This window comes from Marmota monax, unplaced genomic scaffold, assembly GCF_021218885.2.
Source record: "Marmota monax isolate L192 unplaced genomic scaffold, Marmota_monax_Labrador192_F-V1.1 WCK01_AAM20220418_F8-fsc00107, whole genome shotgun sequence".
Taxonomy (NCBI): domain Eukaryota; kingdom Metazoa; phylum Chordata; class Mammalia; order Rodentia; family Sciuridae; genus Marmota; species Marmota monax.
In genome coordinates, this window is record NW_026693761.1 from 4992233 (window position 1) to 5017544 (window position 25312).

The window sequence follows — 25312 nt, forward strand, 5'->3', positions numbered from 1 at the left end:
TTAGGGCTTCACTAGAGGGTGCTGCTGTGGGGTTCTTTCAGAAGCTAGGTGTGTTTTACTATGTATCTCTTGTCACAGAAAGAAAAGTTGAGAGAATGAGTTAAGAACCTAAGGGAACACTTTCTTGTACTATCCACTCAAAATTTATTATATTTTTTATTTTATCATGTAGAAGTCATATATACATCGACTTTTTAATTGAACAGGTATTTGCATTCAGTTTAGACTTCAAAGATATTTTAATTTTGGTATTTTACTTCCATACATAGAGCATAATAAGGGTTTCCTGTTTAGTGCTGGAAGAGTGATAACACAAGCTTGCTTCCTTTTCATTTATTTTTTCATTAAGTAAGTTAGCTATTTTATACCAAAATAGTAGATATAGTGATATCTTACTTATATGACTTTATTAGAAAAATTGTCTTTGCATTATTTAGCAGACATATAAGGAAACAGGATGGAGAACTGGAGTGCAGAAAAACCTTTGTGCATCCATATCACACTGGTGATGCTCAAGGGACAGTGGAGGGCCAAGGGACTAATGTCTCTCCCAGGGTTTAGCATATCCCCCTCCCATGAGGATTAGCTCATATTATCAGTTCTTGCACCATCCCTCCAATGGATGAGGGCATGGGAAGGAGGTAATATTGTCACATAAGCTTCCAGTTGCTGACTCTACTGTTACAAAAAAAGTCCCTGGTGCAAGACCATGGAAACAAGAATAGACTCCCTGTCTCAGCTTTTCAATCATTTGATAATAAATCCAGTCTTTTATCCTTGACATCTATTGCAAAATATTCTTTGTGCATTTTTTCAGCGAAGGCAGTGAGATTCTTAAATAATGCATCTACAATACTACTTCCCTATAGATAAAATTATGACTAATGAGAATTAGTTACAAATTTACAATTTTCCAATTAGTACATTAAAAAAGTAAGAGGAACCAGATAAAATTACTTTTAAGATTATTGCAATATATTCCAAGATGTCCAAAATATACCACATTAACATTGATGGAAATGTTATTAAATTATTTTTCAATGCAAGGTCTCAACCTTGACTTAGCACTTCACTAGAGGGTACTGAAGGTGGTGGTGGTGGTGGTGGTGTGTGGGGGGGTTCTTCTAAGAATTGGAAGCTTGGAAAAAGAGAAACCTCCCAGTTTCCGCTTTTTAACAATATGGCAGAAAATCCAGAATCTTTCATCTTTGAAATTTTTCCAAAATATTTTACTTATGCCTTTTTCAGGCATAAAGTTTGTTACTTTAAATCTTAAATTATGGTTTGTATTTTAGATCTATAGCTCATCTCAGCTTGAACCCTTGCAGTAGCACTCTTTCAAAGGCTCACTAACCACAAGGAGTCACTGGCACCTGGATTGTTCAAATAGGGCAGAAACTATGAACTGAGAACCTTCAAACAACTTCCTTTCAACTAGATAGCTCACTGAGTCTGCACCAGGCTAAGAACTCCCCTCTCTTTAGCCTTCTCCTCTTAGCTGTAGAAGTAAAGCATCAGGGACAGCCTATTCTGCTAAGGGACAGGGGAAAGGGCTTTTGTGTTTCCTTCCACAGGGAAACCAGAGGGACCAAAAACTAGTGAACCAAAGCTTGGATACACCAGGGAGTAAGATACATTTTTATGCAGAAGCTGGAGCATCTTGTGGGACTTTGATGCCCTTACAGCCTTTCTCTAGCTTCTGCATTATCAGTGAACTGTGTGAAATGCTGGGCTTTCAGGTTGTCATTTTTATCCACTTTCAGGACTGACTCCCACTGCATATGCCTGCTGAATATTTCCCCCTGGAGTCTCTGGGGGGCCTGGCCCTCCTGGGGCTGGTACCAGGGGACATAGCTCACCCTGGTGTAGATCAAGCACCTCAGAAAGACCGAGCTTCCCTTGCATGTTAGGACCTGAGTTGGCTGCTGCAGCATGATGAACAACTGGCTGGATGCGAGGGAGAGAACAGAGAGACAGAGGTGGGCCTTATTCCTGGAAACCTCTGCAGACACCACCCTGCATGAAAGAGGAGGACTTAACCTGGAATCAGTAACACACATAAGACATTGAGGCAACCTAGCATGGTTCCAAGTCCTCAAAAAGGAGACAAGATCCCCAGGGTCACTCCTGGTCTCAAACTGCTGCCCTGAGCCACAACTTTATATGTGTTTGAGGCCTGTTGAGGTCCTGAGCCCATTAACTGGCATAAGAATTTAATTGGTAAGAGAAATAAGAGGAAAGAAGAGGCCCTAGAGAGAGAGGAGATAGATATACAATGTATCCACAAGATGAAGGAAGAGAGGATGGATGGTTAGATTTCTGAGAAGTGTTTTATGAACATTCCTAGACTAATAGCACCAATAGTGAAAAATGCTGGTGGGATACTTCCTGAACTCTTAGAACCCTTGATTGTGCGGGGCCTTGGGCCATGTCATTATTAGCTTATGACCTATTAGATCTATTTATTCTATTCTGGAAATAGCCTAGTGGGATAAATATCAATATCCTCAGATTAGAAATGTCAAAAGGAGGCTGTTGTTTAAACTAACTTGTCAGAGACTCAACATCTAGCAGGAATGAAGTTTGGGAGACTAAGCCATGTATTGCTGTAGAACTACATTGTCTTTGTTAAGACACTCTATAGTGATGGAACCACACACATGCGGCTTGCTTTGGGGCAAGATCAAGCACTGAAAAACAGTTCCTGCCCAAAATGCATACTCCATCTGAGCTGTGTGTGAGCATGTCAGTTAGTGGTCATGTGGGAGATTTTTGGTGCCCTGAAGTAACAAAAGAGCTGTTTAGTCTTGGGAAAGTTATTTTGCTTCCTTTTCCCCTCTGTGAAAAGGGATGCCAGGGAGTCGCTTTGTGTGTCAGTAGAATCTTGTAAACAAAGTGTGTAATATAGTCATATATAGATCAAAATCTCTCAAGAAATGTTGGTTATGATTATTTAACCTCAAAATTGGACAGGTTGCAATAGATGATCTCTAGGGACCACATGCAGTGGAAATTACAGGTTATGACATGGTTTCAGAAAATCAGGTAGTATGTATGTATGTATTTCCCCCAAAGAGGCCTAAATGGGACCAGGGCATAGGTAGGAACTAAAAGCCGGACCAGGTCACTAAGACCTCAGAATTGGAACAGACAGAGTGTGGGGAAACACAGGCCAAGGAACACATGCAATGATTCTTGGAGAGACAGACCCAGCCTTGACTCCAGGAGAAATGCAGGTTCAAATTCAGTTATGCTAATTGCTCCCAAGACTTTGTAGTAATCAGACAGATGGCCACAAGGAGATGGTAGTTAGCATGGCAGGAGGGGGCTTGGCTCTGAAGGGAAGCTGTGGCTCCTAGGGTTCTCACAACCAGACCCAACCCCTGAGTTCCTCTTCTGGTGTAGCATCTGAGAGCCAGGCTTGTGCTTGGCCAACAAGGTTCTGGTTCCCATGTCTCCAGAGGCTTTAGGTTTGCTGGTTTAGTGATTCAGTGGTCAAATATAAAGCTAATGGAATATTTTGATGTGTGAAAATTTTGCATTTACACCTTCTATAAACATCAAGCTGAGATGAGGTGTTAGAAAGTGACAGCTGTGCCAAATTGGAGGAGTAATAAAATCAGTAGAAAGAGATGCAATGTAGATGGTGAGCAAAGGGGTAGTGAGAAAATGGCAGTTATTTTGCTTTCTAATTTTTCTATTTTTCAGACATTCAGTTACAAGAAATATTTTTTTTTTCATCCTTATTTACTTCATATAATCTGCACAAAACCTGGAGCCACACAATCTTTTCTGGCACATTTTTTTTTTCCTTTCCTCCACTAATATGCCTAGTATGATACTCTCCTCCAGATGGAATAGGGTATATTTATATAAGTTAGACACACATGTAAAAAGTATTGGGAAACCACTATTGGGCAGGAAGCAATCCATCAAGAGCCAATGTGGATTTCTCAGACTTTAGCAAGGGTTAGGAGAATTCTCAGGAAGACCCTTATGGTTTCCAGTAAAAAAGAAACATGGGGTTGAATAAGGGAACCACATGTACCCCAAAACTGTGTCCTCCTGCTATTGTCCCAGAGGAAATCACTCTGGTGGACACTGACCTCAGGCTGTTTAGGGTGGCCATGCAGAGGGTGGTAAAAGCAGAACAGAACTCACAGGGATGCTGGGTGAAGATCCAAATGCTAAGTGTAGGACCTTGTGTCATAACCTCTAAATCTTGGTTTCTATGAGTTTAGCTTTGCAGATTCATACCTAAGGGAACCATGTAGTGTTTTTATCTTTCTTTCTCTGTTTTTTTTAAATGTAGACTAATGTCTCTCAGGCTAATTTGCATGATTCTCAAATACAAGAATTTTCTTTAAGTATTGAATAAAGTTTGGAGATTGTGTGTGTGTGTGTATGTGTGTGTATGTGTATATGTACATGTGCCCATCAATCACATTGCCTTTCTGAGTTCATCCATCACAGACATTTTTTGGTTTCCATGTCCTCTCTGTTGGGAAGAATTCTGCAAAGAACATGGGAGTGCAGACTCTTTGAAAGAATGATTTTATTTCTTCTGTTTATATACTCACAAATGGGATTGCGAGTATATATATATTCTGTTACCAAAAAAATTAGGTCCATGTTCCATGAAGTTGAAGAATGAACAAAGTGATTTCCGAGATAAGCAAGCAAGCAGAAATTTATGAAAGAGAAGGTTAAGGTTCAGAAGCCTAAGCAAGCTCCTAAAAGAGAGTATGGGAGGGGCAAGCTTGCCACCAGGGTCTCTCCATAAAGGCACATGTGGGGAAGTTGACTGACTCCCTGTAACCTGTCCTTGAGATTATAATTGTCCTGTGTGCATGCTCAGGCTGAATTGTGTAATTATCTTTTTTGTGAAAATGGAGTCTTTTGTCCTTTTGGGGAAACAGGTATTGTTGTTTGTCATGCTACAGTACATCAAATAGTGGAGCACATCTCAAAAGGTGGTCCTGACATCCACATCCTTATCAACCCTCACCATTTTCTATTCTGCCTGCCTGTTTCCTCTGCCTCACACCTACTAGAAGTTCTGTTTAAATTTTATGAGGAACTTCCATAACATTTCTCATAATGACTACATCAATTTACATTAGTATAAATAATGTTTAACAATTTCCTTTTCTTCAAGTCCTTAACAGCTCCAGTGGTCTTCTGAGTTTTAGTAAATAGCTTTCTTAACAAATGTGAGATGAGCAATACCTTTTTAAAAAGAAAATCATATGTAATGCACATTAAATTCCCACTTGGCTAGAAACTTGAACAGAAGGGAGGTCTTGTTCCTGGGACTTCTCTGCTACTCACTGTGAAGAGAAAAAAACAAATGCAGGTGACTCCTTCAATGTTACAGGAGCAGGAGTAGCTGAGACAGGATTGGAACTCCCACTCTGTTATGGTAAGATAAGAGGTCATCCCAAAATCTCATGTGTGAGATAATGCAAGAGAGTTTAGAGATGCCATGGTTAGGTTATGAGGGCCTTCATCTAATTAGTGTGTTATGGATCATCCCTCTGCGGCTGATATTTTGTCTGGGTAAGGGGAGTTCACTGGCTTTCTCCCTCCCTCTCCCACTGTCTCTCATTCTGCTTCCTGGTGGCCATGTCCTGAGCCACTTTCCTCCACCACACCCTTCTGCCATGATATTCTGCCATGATTTGCATCCAGAGCAATGAAGCCTGCTGTCTTTGGACTGAGACATTGGAAACTGAGCCCCCACAAAATTTTTCCTCCTCTAAAATTGTTCTTTTCAGGTCTTTTGGTCACAGCAAGGAACAAGCTAACTAAAACAAACAAGCTAACTAAAACCTCATATTGTCAAATTGTTGATCTTAGTATGTGCTTTACAAGATCCACAAAGCATTTCTATTTTTACATATGTAACATATACTGGGGGTTTATTCACTAAGAAAATAATGTAAAGAGGTTTTTGAAAAGTTACAACAGCAAAACAATTAGTCTGTCAAAAAGTCACAATGATTGTAAAGCTATGGAAATGAAAACATTGTGCACCTGGCAAAGGGATACACAAAGTAGGGACTCAGCACACTTATAAAGTTGAGGGTGTTCATGTACAGTGACTGTCCCTCTGACTGTCCTGAGCAAAGGTGGCAAATGGACAAGCTAATGTGCTCAGTGGAAAGTCGGGAAGACAACAAGGGCTTTATTAGCAAAGGGCACACTTACCATCACAAAGGTGGTGCCTAGAAACAGTGGGGTAGCAGGCATCAAACAAGAATTTAGGGGAGAAATTGGCTCTCCACATAAGAGCCCCACCTTCCCCATACACAGATACTCAATTTCTGGCAGATTAAAGAAATCAATGTGCAAAATTGTCACACTCTTGGAAGGATACAAATGTGTTTATGCTTCAAGGTGGGGGACAGGCTTTATTAAGATATGAAATGGTTACCATGTAGACCCTGGGAGAGCACAGCATGTTAACACAGGCTCTGGAGGACACAAGGCTTTCTTTCTGAGGTCACAGGAAGAAAAAGGCATTACAGTTTGACTCAGGTTGTGGATTACCAGCAGAAGATGTGAGTAGCAGCACAGAAAGCTGAGATCACAGGAGTTGGGGGGGTGGGTGTGAGGGAGCCCAGGAGCAAGGTGGGAGAAGAGTTGAGTGTGTCAGGCTTGGGACAATCCCTCCTTGTCTTACCAGATGGGCAGCCGTGATTGCAGGACTGTTTTCATGAGTTCCAGTAATGGGAGTTTTTAAAAAGTGTACATTTCCAGCTTCCATTCCTAGAATCAGACTAATTGTGTTGAGTGCTACCTGAACTTTTTTATTAAAAGCATCCCAGTTACTTCTGATATAGGTGGTTATCTTTCAAAAACCTTTGGCAAACATGTTGAAGTATTAGAAGCATTTCCACTAATGTTGGGAATAAGAAATGTCTATGATCGTGAGTGACATTCACATAGTCTGGAGAATCTAAGCCTGAGAAATATAGTCATGTAAGATGAAATCAGCACTTGAAATAAAAACAGGCAAAAATTTCATGATTTGCTAATGATACTATTACAAATTAGAAAATGTCCAAATAAATAAGCATAATGCCAAAATGTACTATGTTTGTTTAATAGAATGTCAACACAGAAAATAATTGGTCACATTTCTATATCACAGTAATAAAGAGTGAGAAGTGCCGGGCACAGTGGTGCACCCCTGTAATCCCAGTGACTCAGGAGATTGAAGCAGGTGGATCCTGAGTTCAAAGCAACCCCCAGCAAAAGCAAGGTGCTAAACAACTCAGTGAGACCCTGTCTCTAAGTAAAATACAAAATAGGGCTGTGTATGTGGTTCAGTGGTCAAATGCCTCTGAGTTCAATTCCCAGTCCTCCTCCTTAAAAAAGAGGGAGAGGTTCTTAGCAAAAATTTACCATGAACAAATAAGTACTTTAAGACAACTCAGAATGAGTCCAGTAAATTCACATTCAGAATACTTGAGGGAAAATGGTAGAATTTTGATAAAAAGTTAAATTTAAATATGAACATGTAACCAGGGGTGCAAAACCATGGAAGAAATGTTCACTGTGTGACATTGGGTCTGAAACACCTGCAGGATCAGGACTAAGACAAGGAGGTCAGTCACTTCACTTTTATTAAGCATTGTACCAGAAGATACAACCTGAGCATTAAGAGTGCAGAATTAATAAAATTATGGAGGTAAAGTAGATATAAAGCTGCCTTTATTTATATATAACATGAATATCTACAAAAAAATTAAAGAATAAAATAAAAATGGGTGAGAAAATTGAGAACACATACCCTTGCAGAATTGATTGCAATTTTCTATACCAATAAAAAAATGAAATTTCAGAATATAAAATTTAAAATTCCACAAACCTGTTTCCCTTGATAGTCACAACCATGCCTCCAGCACTGTGATGTCTCCCTGTTCAGTTTCCTCTTATCTGGATTAATTTTACAACACTAAACACAGCTGAATAGGCAGTGATCACACTTTCCCTCTTTGGCACTTTTATTTAGATATAGACTATTCTTGATATAATTGTTCATCAAAGAGATTGCTATAATTATTGAGAAAAATGATTATCTGATGAAAACACTAGTTAATAATGATGCTCTGTTTATAAAATACTAGAGGTAGTAGAGAATTAGCTTTCTTTTTTAGAAGAGAATAGGTTGACTGTAGGCTCAATGTCAACAGGAGGTAGGCTAAACAAGATTTAAGGGAGTCTGTCTATAGAGATGGAGTTTGTGCTTGAGGAGACTAACAGACTAATCCAAGATGGAGTCACTGTACAAAGAATCCCTGTCATTAAACCTGAGCTATTTAATTGTAAGTTGGAACCTTCCAAGAAATCAGAAAATAATAGCAAAACACCCAAACACACCAGATTTTTAATAATATCAAAAGAAACAGGCTAACAGGAGATTTACATCAACCAATCACAGGGGCCCAGTCAACTGTTGCAAGAATGGTAAGGAAGTCCCTAGGCCATAAACCACATAGACCAGGAGAGAAACCTGAGATCACCAATCTACTCCTTGCAGTATCTTGCTGCATCCTTGTTCCTGCTCAGGCTGTCATGCAGCCACTACCACTTGTCATACCTAGCAGAGCTCCAGTCTGCATTGCAGACCAATGCTGCCTGGTTCCTCAATCACTAAGAATATCCAACTATATCTTTGAAATTTAATTTGTTGAAGTTAGTTCTCTGCCATGTGTAAGTAGATACAAAAGGTAGAATATTTACAGCAGTCACCTTTTCCTATGTTCTCACCAGCAGTACCATGGTTGGTTATGATGAGGGAAATATTGATTTGTTCAAAAAAATAATTGTGACTGTCTGCATGAAGTTTTCATCAAGCACAAATATATCATTCTATTTAGCACATATGCCCTTGTATGTAAGGAAGCGGAGTCATACCCACATATTATTTGTAAATCATAGATAGACAAATGATACCATACAACTAGCCTTCCAGAATGTTCTCCTAAATATCATCTCTAGCTGATGAACTCTAAATGACCTTGTGTTCTTAGCAGCAGATTGAATGTACCTCCACCAAGCCATAGGATCGCTGAGAGAATGCTGTTGTAGGCCAGGATGCTTTAACAATTACAAGAGATAGCGCTTTGAGAGTTTGGCTTTGGGGGTCAAGTGGGGGCAATGTACAGGTGTTGAGGAGGGAGTGGAATAGATATAGGGTGAGACTTAATGTTCAGGCCCAGGATTTCTCTTTGTTCAGAGTATAATGATGTCAGGACAGGAAGTGAGATGGAGGCTGGTCCAGGTTGTATACCAGGAACAGACACAGTACAATTTGGGGCATAGACAAGGACCAGTCTACACCACTGTGCTATCCACCAGGCACAGGAATACACAGCAGAGTCACTTTCTTCCAGATTTCTTAATACAAATTACAACTCCCATCTGTGAGTTTATAAGCAACTTATTTCCTTGAACTGATACCTGGGTCAAATTCAAACTGTAAATGTCATAGTAGAAAAGGTGTCCTGGGTCCTCCCTTCCCTAAATTGGTCTTAGTAGATGTAGTTATTTGCTTTATGAAATTAACAGCTGATTACCACATTTGAACCCAGGTGACCTGGTGACTGAAATCATACTCCCTTCTAAATTAGGAGCCATTTGACTGCTTGCAGAAATAATAACAATAAAAATGAACGAGTAAGGGGAATGTGAATTCTTTACTATGGCTTGCCAATGGGGGAAAATATATATCTCATGAGGATCTATGACACATAATTACCAGGACACAGTATGGCTAGAAGTAGGGCTAGAGCCCACAGCATAGTTAGGGTGGGAGTTAAGCTTTGGGCTCCTGGTTTCCCTTTCTTCAGAGTACAATGAGGTCGGGGGCAGGAAATGGGATGGGGCTGATCTCTATCTGTGTACCAGGAGCAACCAAAGTAACATTTTTTAATATAGATAAAGGAAGGTCTGAACCACTGTGCTAGTCCAGTAGGCGCAGTAATAGACAGCAGAGTCACTTTCTTCCACATTTTGTACTACAAATGTACATCTTCCATCTGGTCCTTTATTAGCATTATATTTCCCTGAAATGATTCCTGAGGACACTACAACCTTGGATTGTAAAAAGTTGTAGTAGAGAATGTGTCGTGGAGCCTGCCCCTCTTTGAACTGGTACCAGTGGATATAATTACTTGCTTCATTAAAATCACAAGTGATTGGCACATGCGACCCAGGTTTACTTGTGACTGACATCATTCCCCTTTCCAAACCGGAAGATGTGTGACTGCCTGGAATGGTAACAATAATATAAATTAATGGCAAACAGGTAATGGAATTCATTGTTATGGCCTCTTTGTGGAAAAATGACATCCCATCTGCATTGATGCCACATACTTACCGGGAGGCAGGGTGGCTAGAAGTAGAGCTAGAGCCCACAGCATGGCTTCTTCCCTGGGGCTTAAAAGGAAGAGGACCAGATGATAAGAGGAGAAGAAAGGCCTCCCAACACTCAAATTCTGCTCAAAATGAAAGGGATCCCACCAGCACTAACTTAGAGCTAATCCTCCTGACTGAGTCAGAGGCAAGGAGAAGGAACTGAGAAGCTGCCTGAGAAGACCACCCAGCTGTTTACCCAGAAGGGGTGGTGCTGGGAGGAGCCCCTGCCTCTCTGCTTCTGCCCACTTCTCTAGAGTGCCTCCTCCCACCAATGGCCACTGAGGGCAGGCCCTCTGCAGAGGAGGAGAATCCAGGAACCTGCAGAATTCAGAGCTGAAGAAGGTTGAGCACAATCTTCGGGGGAGGCTGATCCCTGATGAAAATGCCTCTCTTCTTGAACTTCAGGTCTCTGAAGTTTAGAGTTTTCAGTTTGCTGATGCTGCCATGATCTTGCCCTGAGATAGAACTTCTTGACTATGTCCTGAACCTCCTGAACCACCTTCATTAGTTGTTGATCTTAGGGCAACAACCAACTGCAAATCTGATGAGCCTTGGATCTACGATATTAAAAGAGATGGGATGGTGGCTGCATGTGACACTACTCAAACACAAATGGATGTGTGGAAGGGAAGGGTCAGTCCAGGGATATGAAGTTGCCACAGAAGCAGCACTGAAAACATGAGGGCCCTAGGTCACCTGCAGGATGACTTTGCAGGTCCCAGTATGCTCCATTGTCAGTCAGTTCATATCATGATCCTTCCTCTGTTCAGGGAGACTGAATCCGACCCGTCAATTAATAATTGAAGGAAAGTCACGTGCTGGATCCTAATGGAAACACTGCTTAATGTGTTGAAATAAAACATCTTTAGAAAGCGAAACACCTTTTACATCTCAGAAGAGGAGTTGAATGTATACCAAGTGTACAGATAAGCCCCATGTTAGGTTATTAATTTTACCTAAGAAGAACCATTACCATAGACACACAGGGAAAAGCCAGTAGAATGGAACTCAACCTCACAGGAAGAATGAAATGTTTGTTGTCTCAAAGGCTGAAAATGAGCTCAGAAAACGTAGAATGAGTGTATGTTTAGAATGTGCCATGAAGTCAGACTGTGAAAGTCTATATTACCCCTGAATCTAGAGAGTTTGAGTTCAGAACTTTGACACCCACTTTGCACCATGGCTAGGCAGGAGAGGGAGGAACATTTTTGGTTTATGCTCACAATAGCCTACATTCCTTTTCTCACAGACTCTAGTCACCAATTTATGTGATGTTAATGTCATATGTAAAACCTCACTAAAGTTGAACCTGATATTATGTTTTCTCTGAAGAGAGACTGCTGTTATTCTTTCTGTGTACGTCTTTCTGCTCCTGAAAAAAACTTGCTATTTTTCACATCTACGCATACGTGTGCTAATGGCTTCAAGGACATGGGTTTTCCTCCTATGTCTATTAAAAAAATTAACCCAAAGAATTCTTAAATCAAATATCAGGGAAAAGTCAGACATTTGGTATTATCTTGAGGCTTCAAGTGTTCTTTTCCCTTTCCTTCAGAACAGTGTCAGAAGAGGTGGCATGTAGCTCAAGGATAGCTTGCATAGATAGTATCCTCATGCTCTGCATTAAAACCCAGCACCAAGAAAGAAACAACAACAAAAACAAAAACAACAAAACCAGAACAGTACCCAGGGAGTGGACAGAAGGTGTGGTGTGTAAACAATCTTGAGCTTTAAGTTTCCTAAACCCCTCCCACAGAGGATAACAACCTTTGCATATCCAACACAGAAAGCCCAGCATACCACAGCAGGGAGAGCAGGTCCCATCCAAGCCTCAGCAGTGTAAAGGTGGATGCTTCCTTCCACTAGCTGTCGCTTTCTGAAAGGGAACAAAGTTGGTTGTGGTTTAACTGCCTTCACCTTCTCTTCTAACACCCCAGCCACCCTGCACTGCCCTCACCTGTGCTGCCCTAAACTGTGAGGGCTGGTTTGACTCTGAGCCTTTTCCAGGAATCAACCACATTTGACAGAGCACAAAAACAAAGAAGCCTGAGAAAATAAAATACCATCAGCTACACCAGTGCACTCCCACTGCTATGTTCCCACAACCAGAGCTTTCCCTCTCTGCACTGATCAAGTTCAAGGCCGCCCAAATACACTGGGGGAAGGAAGGGGCTCAGGTTTGAAACCACAGGAGAAGCTGCCTAGTGCCCAGCCAGTGATGTCAGCCCCACAAAGCCCTCAGTGATCTCAATGATTCCTGCCTTTGTGTCTGCTTTCCCAGGGTAGGGAGGGTTCCATATCTCTGAACAGAGGGGAAGCATGTGGCCAAGAGGTGCAGGAGCATAAAGGAGTAGCTCTAAAGTAAATCTGATATTTTTGGACTCTGGCTGGTCTTATTTGTTTCCAAATGGGAATCTCTACTTGTTTTCCAAAGAAAGTGTCTCACAGAAAGTGAAGCTGATTGTAAATGAGCAAGACATTTCCAACATTAAATAAGACTTTGTTTTAATTCAAATTTATAAGTTTCAAACTGTAAAATGATTCATCAAATAGAAAAATATGCATTATTTTTTTACCCACCTTCCATACATTGAGGCTTCATTTTGTATCATTTCCTAAAGAAATGCAGAAAGACTCAGCAAACAAGAGCTCATATTTCTTAGTATAATTATTAATAAAAATATTGTCAAAGGACCACAGCAAATATTGCAAGAGATATAAATAGAACTTAAACATATGAAATGAAAAGATGTTAATCTCCACTCAAAGCAAGAAAGAGAAAAGCAAGTACAATCACAACAAGACCCTATTTTTCACCTGTCAGATTAACAAAATTCTGATGTTTGGCAGCACACTGATAAATGCACATACATTGGGATAAGAGAGCCATGTGGGGTTCTCTATGGAGGGCAGGTTAGCATTGTCTATCAAAATGACCACTGAGCACATGTGCACATGGACATAAAACTGTTTTTTTTTTAATTTGAGAATATATTAATACAAACCAAGGACTTATCAGAGGGAAATGATGAAATATAATATTTCATGGCAAATGCCTGTGGCTCTCTAAATGCACTGACCTAGGAAGAGATTTCAGATTGATAAATAAAAAAAGGAGTGCAGAACAATGTACATTGTACACTATTTTATAAAATACAGTGAAATGGGAATATATATACATTCACATATATACATGTATTCATATATATATATATATATATATACACATCTATACTTACAGAAATTTCAAGTAGAATGTTTTGAATATAAATGTATTACCTAACAGTTTCAGTAAGTTCATAATGTGTATATTTCAATAACATCTTTATATATGCATATATATTATATTTGATACCATGATTATTTTATATTTCTTCAATGAATTTCAATTTTGAACATGAATATTGATCTATCCAATGACATCTTTAATTGCATTAATTTCTTATTGGGCATATGGTTTAATCTAGGTTTTATCTATGTATCAATATATTGAATGAACATCTTTCCACATAATTTTGGCATGCATGTACATATATATGGGTCCTGTGCTCTCTCCATGATGGCTCCTCATGGATTCCAATCTGAGCTAGCTGTCCTGTACTTCTTTTGAAGGTACTTCATTATCTTGCAAGCCTCACTCCTGGCTGTGCATAGATACTTTTTTGAAGTTCCTGTACCCTGCCTGTGATAAGGTCCATGCCTCAGGGACTCTCGGGGGCTCCCATGAAGATAGAGAGACCCAGAGGCAGAAGGACAGAGCAGCAGGTCTCCAGTCAGACTTGGAATCATGTGAACTCTGGGTTCACTCAGTGTTCAATACAGGCATATTTGTCATTGTGATTTACTGGTTATCCTCAGGCATATTTAACGTTGGGGTTACTGTGTGATTAACTTTGGTCTCTAAGATCTGGTTTGTCAGTGAAATGGACATAATAGCTATATGGTGGTGCACTGGAGAGAACATGAACTTCCCTGTGAAATTCCTGATGTTAAGTGGTATATCTTTAAAGAAAACAAAAAGCAAACCAATAACTAGTCTAATAGAAGAAGGTGGGAACCATGCATTCAGTGACATAAGTGTTCATGGCTCACAAAAATGTTGAATTCTAGTCTTTTGGCTGAATTATATTATCATGGTGTATTATCTCTGGTTCTGTCTTAGCACTCTGAATTTCTAGTTTGACAGCTGTATGGGACCTTGATTATACAATGCAGAAAATCAATTAATCAGTGTAGTTTGATATTTAGACAAAAGCCTTCACAAAAATGAAGTTCATGGGGAAAATAATTTCAAAGCAGTGAAGAGAACTTTTTGAGAACTCTTTTCTGGAAATTTTTGCTTTGTAAAATGATTGAAAACATATGAAATTATTTAAGTTTTTTAAAGATAAGAAGTACATGAAATACTCTAATTCAATGAATGATAATTGAGACTCAACTGTCTATGTTGTGAAACTGTATAAACATTTACCCCATTTTTCCATTGACCACCTGTGGATGAAGCCCACTATTCTCCTGTTTATTTCATCCAGCCATGTGGCGTGGACTTGAGTCACAGAAGGCCTATTGGTGGGTTGAAGCTCAGTGTGTAAAGGTTTTCCCAGCATGAAAATTGTGTGGCAGGTTGGCTTCTAGCCCTCTAATAGTAAGAACAGCACAGGAGCCAGCAGAGGAAATGCAGCTGGTAAGGAGGCCACTCTCTTCACAATTTTTTTAAGCTATACACGACAGTAGAATATATTCTGACATAATTAAATATATGGAGTATAACTTCTCATTCTTCTGGTTGTATATGATGTATAATTACATTTTTATGCACATAGAAATATCTAATTCATTCTATTGTGTAATCCAAAGTACTTTTATTCTTCCCTAACACCCCACCCCCATATTGTGAATTAGTACCAATATATCAGAGAAAACATTTGGTCTTTGGATTTGGGGGATTAGCTTGGAGATTTTAATGAAGCATCATAGTTTTTATTCTAGGAGCAAAAAAATATAGAATGTAAGAGCATAGATGCTGAAGTCAGGCTGTTTAGGAAATTCTGTTGCTTATTAGCTCTGGGGGACTTGTTAGCCATTGGTGCTTCAGTTTCCCCTTCTATAGACAGATGAAGTTGTACATCACTCAAGATATGCTCGTGAGAATTAAATGAGATAGCACACAATTAAACCAATATCTGGTACATAGTGAGCACTGTATAGTGTTTGTTATTATTGCTTCATTTGGATGGCAATCACTGAATGTGTAATTTTGCCTAAAAGTCTGAAACTATTTAATTTGAGACATTTTTTCTAAAGATGGATAACCAAAGCAATATGGGAATGAAATAGAATAATGATAATGAGGTGCATATTTTAAAAGGTGGAAAAGAATTTTGAATGTTTTAATGGCAACATGGTAAATACTTGAGGAGATATATACTCTTACTTTAATTTAAACATTTATAAAGTACACATGTATCAATACCACAAGCTTTCATAAATATGTACAGATTTTATGTGTCATTTTAATAAAAAGAGCAAATGGTATAGCTAGTTAGGGCCGACTAAGTAGCCATTGCTCTATTTGGCTGTGAAGTGTGACTCCTGGTCCAGGATTCCTCCTACCACACCATGGGGCCTCATTACATGGGGGAAATTGTGTTGTGGTGGAAAAGACTGGACCAATAAGGATGCATAACCAACCTCTTGCCTCAGAAACACAGCTGGACACCTCAGAATGCTCCCCAAGGTGATTGTGAGGAACTCAGGGCTCAGTCAGTCTATGGAAGGAGCTAGGAAGTCAGAACTTATACCCAGAGAGGACCTGAATTTCACAGTTTTTTCCCCAAAAGAGAAGTGGCCGATCAAGGATGCACACTTAAAATGGAAGGGAGAAATTCTATTCTACCTAAAACAAGGGGACAAATGATAGCAATTCCAGAGTAGGTCACACTTTAAAGAGAAAAGACAATTTGGAAGTTAGTGGCAAACAAGTGGAATGATGTGTATGTGAAGAGAAAACTTCTTTATGCACTCAAAGCCTTAAGGAAACCCTGACTCATTGGAGAATGCCTTTAGTAAAGAAGCACAACATGTGTTTGATTGTATTTTATTTTTTCAAATTAAAATGTGTGAAAGAAAGAGATTCTATTGTGTCAATTACATATGGGTATCTACTTAGATTCTGGGTTCACAGAGACCTGAATTAAAATTATGAGTATCACTTAAAAAATGACCTTAATAGAAAAATTATATTTTCCAGTCTATCAACTATACACCATAATTGTGCCTACCTTAAAAGGGATCATAGAGGGTTCATGGAATGCCTGGTGCCTGGTAGAAGCTAAGTCCCTGCTCCATCGCACCCATCCTCTCTGTAGAGAAGAACAGAGATTGTCTTTGGTGCTTTTGACTGTATGTGAGTGTGGTCCCCACAATTTCTAATGTAGAGTGGAGCATGTGCAAGTGCTGTGGCAGACTTGCTTGTCTGCACCAAGCATTACCAACTCACCTAACCCACAGAGCTCCAGGACACAGGGAATTCAACTTCATTTGTAGGAAGAAATTATGGCAGAGAGATAGCAAGACTTTGAGGTCACCCAAATACGACATTCTAGACCCAAGAACTTGGGTCCAGCAACACAACTCCTCTGTTTCACTACCCCTTGGGGTTTATTGCAGCACTTACGTTGTTATAGTGAGTATGGGGAAATATGTTGCTTTTGAGACTCTAGCACAGAGCTCAGCACACACAGAGCCAAGTAACATTAGTTGTTTTCCTGTTTTCATGTGAATGTCTTCAACCCAATGAACTCGAGCCTACCATCTTTAAAAGAGCAGAAATGTGAGTGTCTTCATTTGGCTATGGAGCTTGTGCCTCAAGGTAATCCCATGATCCCTATCTCAGGAACAGAATTGGAAATCAGTGTTGGACCCTTGTTAACACCAAGGCTTGAAGTCATGGCTAGTTGTAATGATGCTCCTCACTGTGGACCTTCATTCAGTTTCATCCATTTAAAGTACAACTGGCCCCAAGTAAACTGTATTCCTAAAAACCAAATGCTGAATGTTTTCTTTGACATAAAGGAGGCTGATTCATAGTGGGATAGGGAGTGGGAGCATGGAAGGAATAGATGAACTCTAGATAGGGTAGGGGTTTGAGGGGAAGGGAGGGGATGGGGTTATTAATGATGGTGAAATGTGATGATCATTATTATCCAAAATGCAGGTATGAAGGCACAAATTGGTGTCAATATACTGTGTATGCAAACAGAGATATGAAAAATTGTGCTTTATATGTGTAATAAGAATTGTAATGCATTCTGCTGTCATATATAAATAAAAATAAATAAATAAAATAAATTAGAAAAAATGACACACAGGAAAAAAAAGCCTGGTAATAAGATTTAACAATACAATTCATGTGATAAATTCTACTCAAGGATTTTATGTTAACCCATTCTTGTATATCTGGAAGAAACACTTTTTATTCATTCTTTATACATTGCTAGTTTATTTTTACCAATATTGTCTTTAGAAATTTAGTCTCATACATAAATGAAGTTATCCTATTTAAAAAAAAGAAAAAAGAAAAAAGCAAACACAGAAGCCAAGTAGCAAAGAAGGCTGCTTTGGGGTGTACAGAATGTAAGGGTTTTAATGGTCTCTGGTTACAAGACCCTAAAGGCTGTGATTAGAAGCTACATGCCATTTCTACCAAGGCTTTGATGATTTGGGCTGGCTGGAGTGGTCAGAGGCTACCATGGGCTTCTTGTTAGAAGATGTTTAGGAAATTCTGGAAATTCTGTTGCTTATTAGCTCTCGGGGACTTGTTAGCCCTTGGTGCTTCAATTTCCCCTTCTATAGATAGATGAAATTGTACATAACTCAAGATGTGCTTGTGAGAATTAGATGAGGTAGCACACAATTAATCCAGTATCTGGTACATAGTGAGCACTATACAAGTGTTTGTTATTATTGCTTCATTCAGATGTCAATGAATGTGTAATTTTGCCTAAAAGTCTGAAACTATTTAATTTGAGGAAATTTTCTATAGATCGATAAACAAAGCAATATGGGAATGAACTAGAATAATGATAATGAGGTGCATATTTTAAAAGATGGAAAAGAATATTGATTTTTTTTTACAGTGAGGCCAGAGGCTACCATGGGCTTCTTGTTAGAAGATGAAATTCCTGGAGTTTTCACTGGTTTGAAAAATCTTTATGCAATAATGACAAAAGAATACATATGAAAACTGAGAAGCCTGAACCTAGCTGCTAGTCTGCTAAGTCCTAAGCAGAAACTTTTCAGGAAAATAAACTATAAAGATAATATGACCGTGTTATGCTACCATCTGTTAGGAGCTCTTCCCATTGCCACCAACAGCTGTTCTTCTAAGCAGACAGAAGGTGATGATGGCCAAGTAGACCACACTCTTGAGCAGCAGGAGGAGGTAGGTCCAGTAGGCAGAGGTGTATGTGAGCTGCAGCCTCAGTGCATCTAAGAGAAGTCAGGCAATTAGTTTCACCCATCTTTGACAGGAAAAGCCCCCTCATGGGGGAGGGTGCCACAGGTATTTATTTTTGGTGACCTACACTGAAGTGACACCACCCCCACCAAACCCCAAAGGTCAACATCTACCACTCCCACCCAAACCACTCAGTGCAAGGCTCAGCTTGCAAGTCAAGTCCATTAACAACCTCTGCCATACTCACTTAGAACCTCATAATATTAAAACATTAAGACTTTGCTTGTAATGTTTGAATCCAGTGAAAGACAAACGTATGTGTGAAACTAGATTTTAGATTCTCTTCACCCTCAATATGTCTCTAAGTAAATATAATAGATAATATTCACCATCCACTAACCAAATGCCAAATGTGTTAAGTAGTCTGAATTATGGATGGTCCCATATAATGAATTAAAAATTTAGTATAAAGAGTATAGTAGAAAATCTTCTTGTATTTTAATTACTCTCAGCACATGAGATATTTTTTAACTAGCCCATTTTAGTGGGGGGAGTATTTTTGTTCAATTATTTCCTAGAAGGTAGAACAGTCACATCTCTATTTCTCTGAATAAAACTTGACACAAGAGTTGTATTTATGCACTCTAAGTTCTAGGTTATGGTGGGTTAATTAAAATGTGACTTAGTCTATTTTGCAACATGCAGGTACTCTGGCTTTTCCTTAATCTAGGGAATTTCAAAAGTAAACATACACTAAAACCTACCATTTTCAACTTCCAGATCAGCTTCTTTGGGATTAATAGTGGTGACAGCTAAAAGAAAAAGAGAGCAAGTACTAGTCAATAATTCCTCTATTAGTTAAAAGTGTATGTATACGTGCACACTTATACTTACTATGCATATAAATAAATACATAAGTCTGTCAAGAACAGAGAGACAATAATTTGAAATATGTTCCCCATAATTTAAAAAGTAATTAGATCCACTCTATGTAATTCAGTAAGTATCTTTCATATATTATGTTTTTGTAAAGAAAGATGTTGACCTTCATGATGGATAACTTTTTCCTTTTTACCACAACTGGAATATGATATCCAAGTCTCTCTAGTTTTCTGCTGTATTAACAGCTCCTCATCCAGTATGTGCTCCAAAACAGTGATACTCAAATACACGTTCAATGAAAAAATAAATAGAAAATTGTCTGCTTCATAGAATCCAGCAAACACCACTAATTCAAAGTGCTGAACCCCAAAAGAATCCATCTACTCCTAGAATCAACACTGGGAGGAAAGAGTCTGATTTAGAGAAATTTTTAATGTAAATACAGGAAAGCAGCTGTACCTTTCCACCTCATACGTATCTCCAATATTCTTTATTGATGCACATAATTTTCTGGAGGTATGGTGACTGTGGACATGACACATCAATATTCATGAAATTGGTACCTATTGATTGATCACTATTTGATAGGCACTATTTTAATGCCTCACAAGCTTTGTATTGTTTTAAGTCTTCATTCACTCTTAAGTGTTGTATCATGAAAGTTCCCGTGCCATGAATGAGAAAATAAAATGTAAAGAGTACATTTAGCCTTCCAAGAATCATACCAGCGAGTGGCAGGGCCAGAATTCAAAGGATGTTGAGGGAAATTAAAAGAGGGCTTGTGCAAATTACTTTGTAAAATAATGCACATAAATGTGAGAAAGTAATGAGTAGAGATAACATAATCTCCTAATATCTTTAGTACCCTTAGACAATGCCACCTATTTAAAATAATAGGAGCTGAGCATTTCAGCACGATTCCTTCTGGGGAGGAAAAAAATAGGCCAAGTCACATTTCTAATTCTCCAAACAGAGACTGAGACTGACAATTTCATTTACCTACGATTACAAAACAAAGCTAGAGTAACTTGATATCATTCTTTCTCTAGTCATACAAACAAGAATCAAGTAAATGAATGAATTCCCTTTGTTGAAATGCTTCAGAGCGTTGTACTATATCCTCTAATTTACTACTCATAAAAAGATCAGTAGTTTTCTGTATTAATGTGACATGAAGGAAATGATGGATAATGTGAAATGCCATTCAGTCTATTCTGAAGCAACCAGACATTCTGAGTTTTCTACTTACATGAAGGAAGTTCAAAAGTTAGGATGATCAATAGTGGACAAATGATATGGCATGAGATGAAGGCAAGCACATTCTAAAACTCACCATATCCATCTTTCAAATTGGCTTCTCTGGGTTTCATTGTGGTGAAAACTAAAAGCAATGAGAGCAAATAGCAGTCAATTATTCAACTCTATTATCCGATATTTAATGTATTCAATTTGTCCACACATACGAGAGAGATACACATTAAAAATGGGAGCCTCACTGTTTCAAAAATAACTGTTGTCTGATTCAGTTAATAGTACTTGTATGTTATGGATATGCAAATGAAGATGATGAAGTTCCAAAAGTTTATATATGTATATGTTTGTGTATATGTATATACACACATATGTATACATACATATGTATTTTTAAATTACAACTGTTTTGTTCTATCCAAAAAAGTGAACTTCAAAAATGTTACATTTCTTTTTCCTTCTATCACAACCTGAATGCACATCCAAGACTATGTGTTTCTGCTCTGTATTCATAGCTCCTCACCCAGGAAATTACCCAAAGGTAGTGATCCACAAATACATATTCAATGGAATAAGAAGCAGAAAATTGGCATCTTTACAGGATCCAGCACACATTACTAACGTGAAATGTTGAGCCCCAAAGAAATCCATCCAATCTGAGTTGACAACAGAATCAAACACATTCAAAGGAGTCTGATTTAAAGAAATTCCTCATCTGAACAGAAGACAGCAGCTATATCTTTCCAAGTCATGTATATTCCCAATGTCCCTGGTTCATGCACATGAATTGCTAGAGATGTGATATTTGTGGGCATGAGGATGTCAATACTGACACAATCTAGTAACTATTAAATGAACACTGCTGTGCCAAGATCCTGGTTAAATGCTTCATGTACATGAGGGAAGTAGTTTTTAAAATAATCCATAGAAACATACACAAAATAATTTATAGATAAATAATTCCACCAATGTGGACAAAAGGGAAATCTTCTCCTATAGGATCTTAATTATTCTTAGCCAAAGACCTTTTCCTGTTTCAGGAGCTCAGCATTTCCATGAAAGTCTTTCAGAGAAGAGAAAGAGAGGCCAAGTCACATTTCTAACTCTCTGAATAAAACTAGAGGTTATACACACACACACACACATATGTATATATGTGTATATAGCCTTATGCATATAATTGTGTGCATATATATATACACACACACCATTTTTAAAAAATCAAAAATGTTACAAAAATTACATTTTTAACTGATTAAAAGACAGAGTCACAATGGTTGTTTTATTTTATTATTTTTCTCTAGATATGTTCTTGTTCTTATGAATATACTTCCAATATGGATTTTCGTTGAACACTGAGTTTTCTGTTTATACTTTTAAAGATGCAGTTGGGGTATAGGCCTTTTGGAGTTTGTCCCAAAACATAAATGTGAGTATTGTCATGTTTAGATTTGAAATATTTTCAATCACTGACTTTTGGATCTTGAAAGTATATTAGTTTTCTTAAAGTGACTTTATTCACTAAAAGATAAATGAAAATCACTATCATCATGAACTGATTTGAACTGATTGAGGTAAAAAAGAATAAAGCAGAGTCCTTAAAAATAAAATCTGTGTATTCTAAGTTGACTAAGTCAATATTGGTTATAAAGTGGAACTGATTAACTTTATTTACCATAAAAATAATAATTTCATTCATTTGTACTTCTAAGTGCTATCTGTATAAAAAATTTTTCAAGAATCACCACTGGAAAAGCACTTTAGAATGACATGGACAGAAGCTCCCTCCTCAGCTCTGGAGCCATGGAAGTTCATGAGAGGAATTTGTTTTAAAATTTAGTGCCTAGTAAATCATTATTAAACTGAAGCCTCTCTCTTACATGATATTCATCACTATGGAAATTATTATTATTTTTATTTTTCCCTGATCACTAGAAAAAATCTGAACGTATTTGGGCACGTAAGCATAGTGGTTGACTTAACCTTGTGCTTTACATATTTGTCTCTCTTCTGTTTCTCAGCAAGGGAAATAGAAAATTGGGACTGTCTTTGTATTCTTACTTTAGTTTGTTTTAGGAAAGGCTATAAATAAGTGCAATAAATAAATAACTGAATCCATGATCTAGCTTTTTTCTGCTGACAGTATTTCATTTGATCTTTGTCATATCTCCAGGGAAAATCAGGCAACCTCATTGGTCATTGCAGAAAGTAAGGGTCCCAGAGACTGAAGCCTTACTTGGGAAATCTCGGTGGTTTGTGGCAAAGGTCTTCACCCCTTTTGCCACGTGCATGTTCCTTACTGGTAAAAATTGGTCTTGCAGTCATAAGGAAAATTACAAACAGATTGCTTCCCATGCCCAGTGGGGCATTTCGACTGATGTTTAACACTCAGGACTGTGATGCCTGGTGAGTCACTGGACCACTGCAAGGCCTCTGCACATTCAGGCCTCTGCCCAGCTGTGTGGATTGTACCCTACTGCATCAAAAAGGATTCTTCTGGGACATGGGTTCTGAGTTATGTGTGATCCTGAGTGATAGGGAAAGAGGATTCACTCTTGGCTGCAGCAGGAAGTACTTGGGGCACTAATCCTAGACTATTCATCCATATTCCAACTCAGTCCTGGTGTGTGCTAGCAGAACAGGAAATGTTATGTAGCTGCATTTACTAATGGCAAGAAATATATGCATCGCAGAGAAATGAACTCTCTTCATACATGTTAGCCTCATTCAAGCATACGTTAGGAAATTTTGTCTAACAGTAATATATAAAATAAAAATCAGAACAACTCAGGCCACCACAAAACTTCAGTGGCCAAGGTTGTTTCTTTCTTTCTTTTTTATTAGTTGCTCAAGCCAATACAATGATTTTGACATATCATGCATTTGATTCATATATTATTTCTTGCTTTTTGAACTATGCTCTAAGTCCTGCTGAGCATCATTTTGTTAACTAAATACTCCTTCTTTGTACATTGAACTTTGTGCATGGCAAGATTGAAGTCTGTGACTTGCTTATATGGCAGAACATTCCTGAAAGATCTGTAATTGTTCTGATTTCTAAATCAAATAAAATCATCAAAAGTGGAAATTACTTTTCAGCATTAACATTCTGCTAAATGCTTTTATGTATGTTGTTTTGTTTAATCCACACAAAATTTTAAAAATGCAGTCTGTGGTTTTAATTTTTTAAATATTGAAAAGAAAGTGAGAAAGGCTAAGATAAATCTTTCCATGTATAGACTTTTTGATGTCTATAACATTTTATTTCAATAAGGAAAATAACAGGGAATTCATACTACCCTGAAATATGATTTTTAAGAAAGACTTATACTTGTTTTTCATTACTACTTGATTGAAAAGGTGAATGATTCCCTTTCAAATATTTTTTCTGGAAGTTTATATTTACATACAAATGCACATACCTTTATTCACTGCAGGAAAGAGAATCTCTTGATCAACTCCTCCTTTATTTTTCTCATGTTTGATGATACATCTGTGCTCTTTATCCATTGACTTTCCAGTCACGGTGAGCCAGCTCATCTTCATGTATGTATCTTTAGTCTTCATGGTATTTCCGGGCTGGGATTCCAGAATCCTATCACCACCTTTCTCTTTCCAATATACCTTAATAACATCAGGGAAAAAGTTCTCAAGAACACAAAGATGTGTCCCAGCCTTATGGAGATTTATTTCAGCAACTGAAGGAAGGAAAATTGTGGGCTTGGGGAAAATGTCTGCATCAGAGCTTTTATCTGTAGAAGAAATACAATATCAATTTAAGAGAATAATTAAAGAAATACAAATATTACTTGTTTGCAGTAACTAAGCACATATTGAAAAGAAAGTGATAAACCTTTCCATGTATAGACTTTTTGATGTCTATAACATTTCATTTCAATAAAGAAGACAGTAGGAAGACAAGTTGTCATTTAATTTGTGCCCACCATGGCCTTTCATTCCTCATAGGTTGCAAAGTATTTATTATTGTTCTTACTTTAGAGATGTGCAAGGAAGTTAAGTTACTTGTCAAAAGTCACAGCCATAGAGTGGCAGAGCTTGGATAAAAACTTGATCTTTGTTGCCTTCTTCACATGCTAAGTGGGTTGTGACTTCTAACTGTTCATAAACAAGGCTTTCTACATTCACAACCCCACTTTTTTCCCCTATCTCTTGTTTTCTGATAGTGGAGCATATTGTCAAAGTGCAATTCAGAGGAGGGGAAGACAGCCAGGCCACTTTAGTGATCTGTCTAGATGAGGCTCTGTGCTCTCTTCTAAAGTACTTCCCTTGCCC

At 38.2% G+C, this 25312-nt stretch overlaps 1 gene segment (V, D, J or C); it reads right to left on the reverse strand.

Moving 5' to 3' along the window:
• Positions 1 to 18670: 18670 nt before the first annotated feature.
• Positions 18671 to 25312, reverse strand: part of LOC124103946 (T-cell receptor gamma chain C region C10.5-like) — a 52604-nt gene continuing 45962 nt past the window's right edge. Inside the window, 3 exon segments of the C gene segment in view lie at positions 18671 to 18918; positions 19651 to 19698; positions 24442 to 24771. Of these exon segments, the coding sequence occupies positions 18776 to 18918; positions 19651 to 19698; positions 24442 to 24771 (521 nt within the window).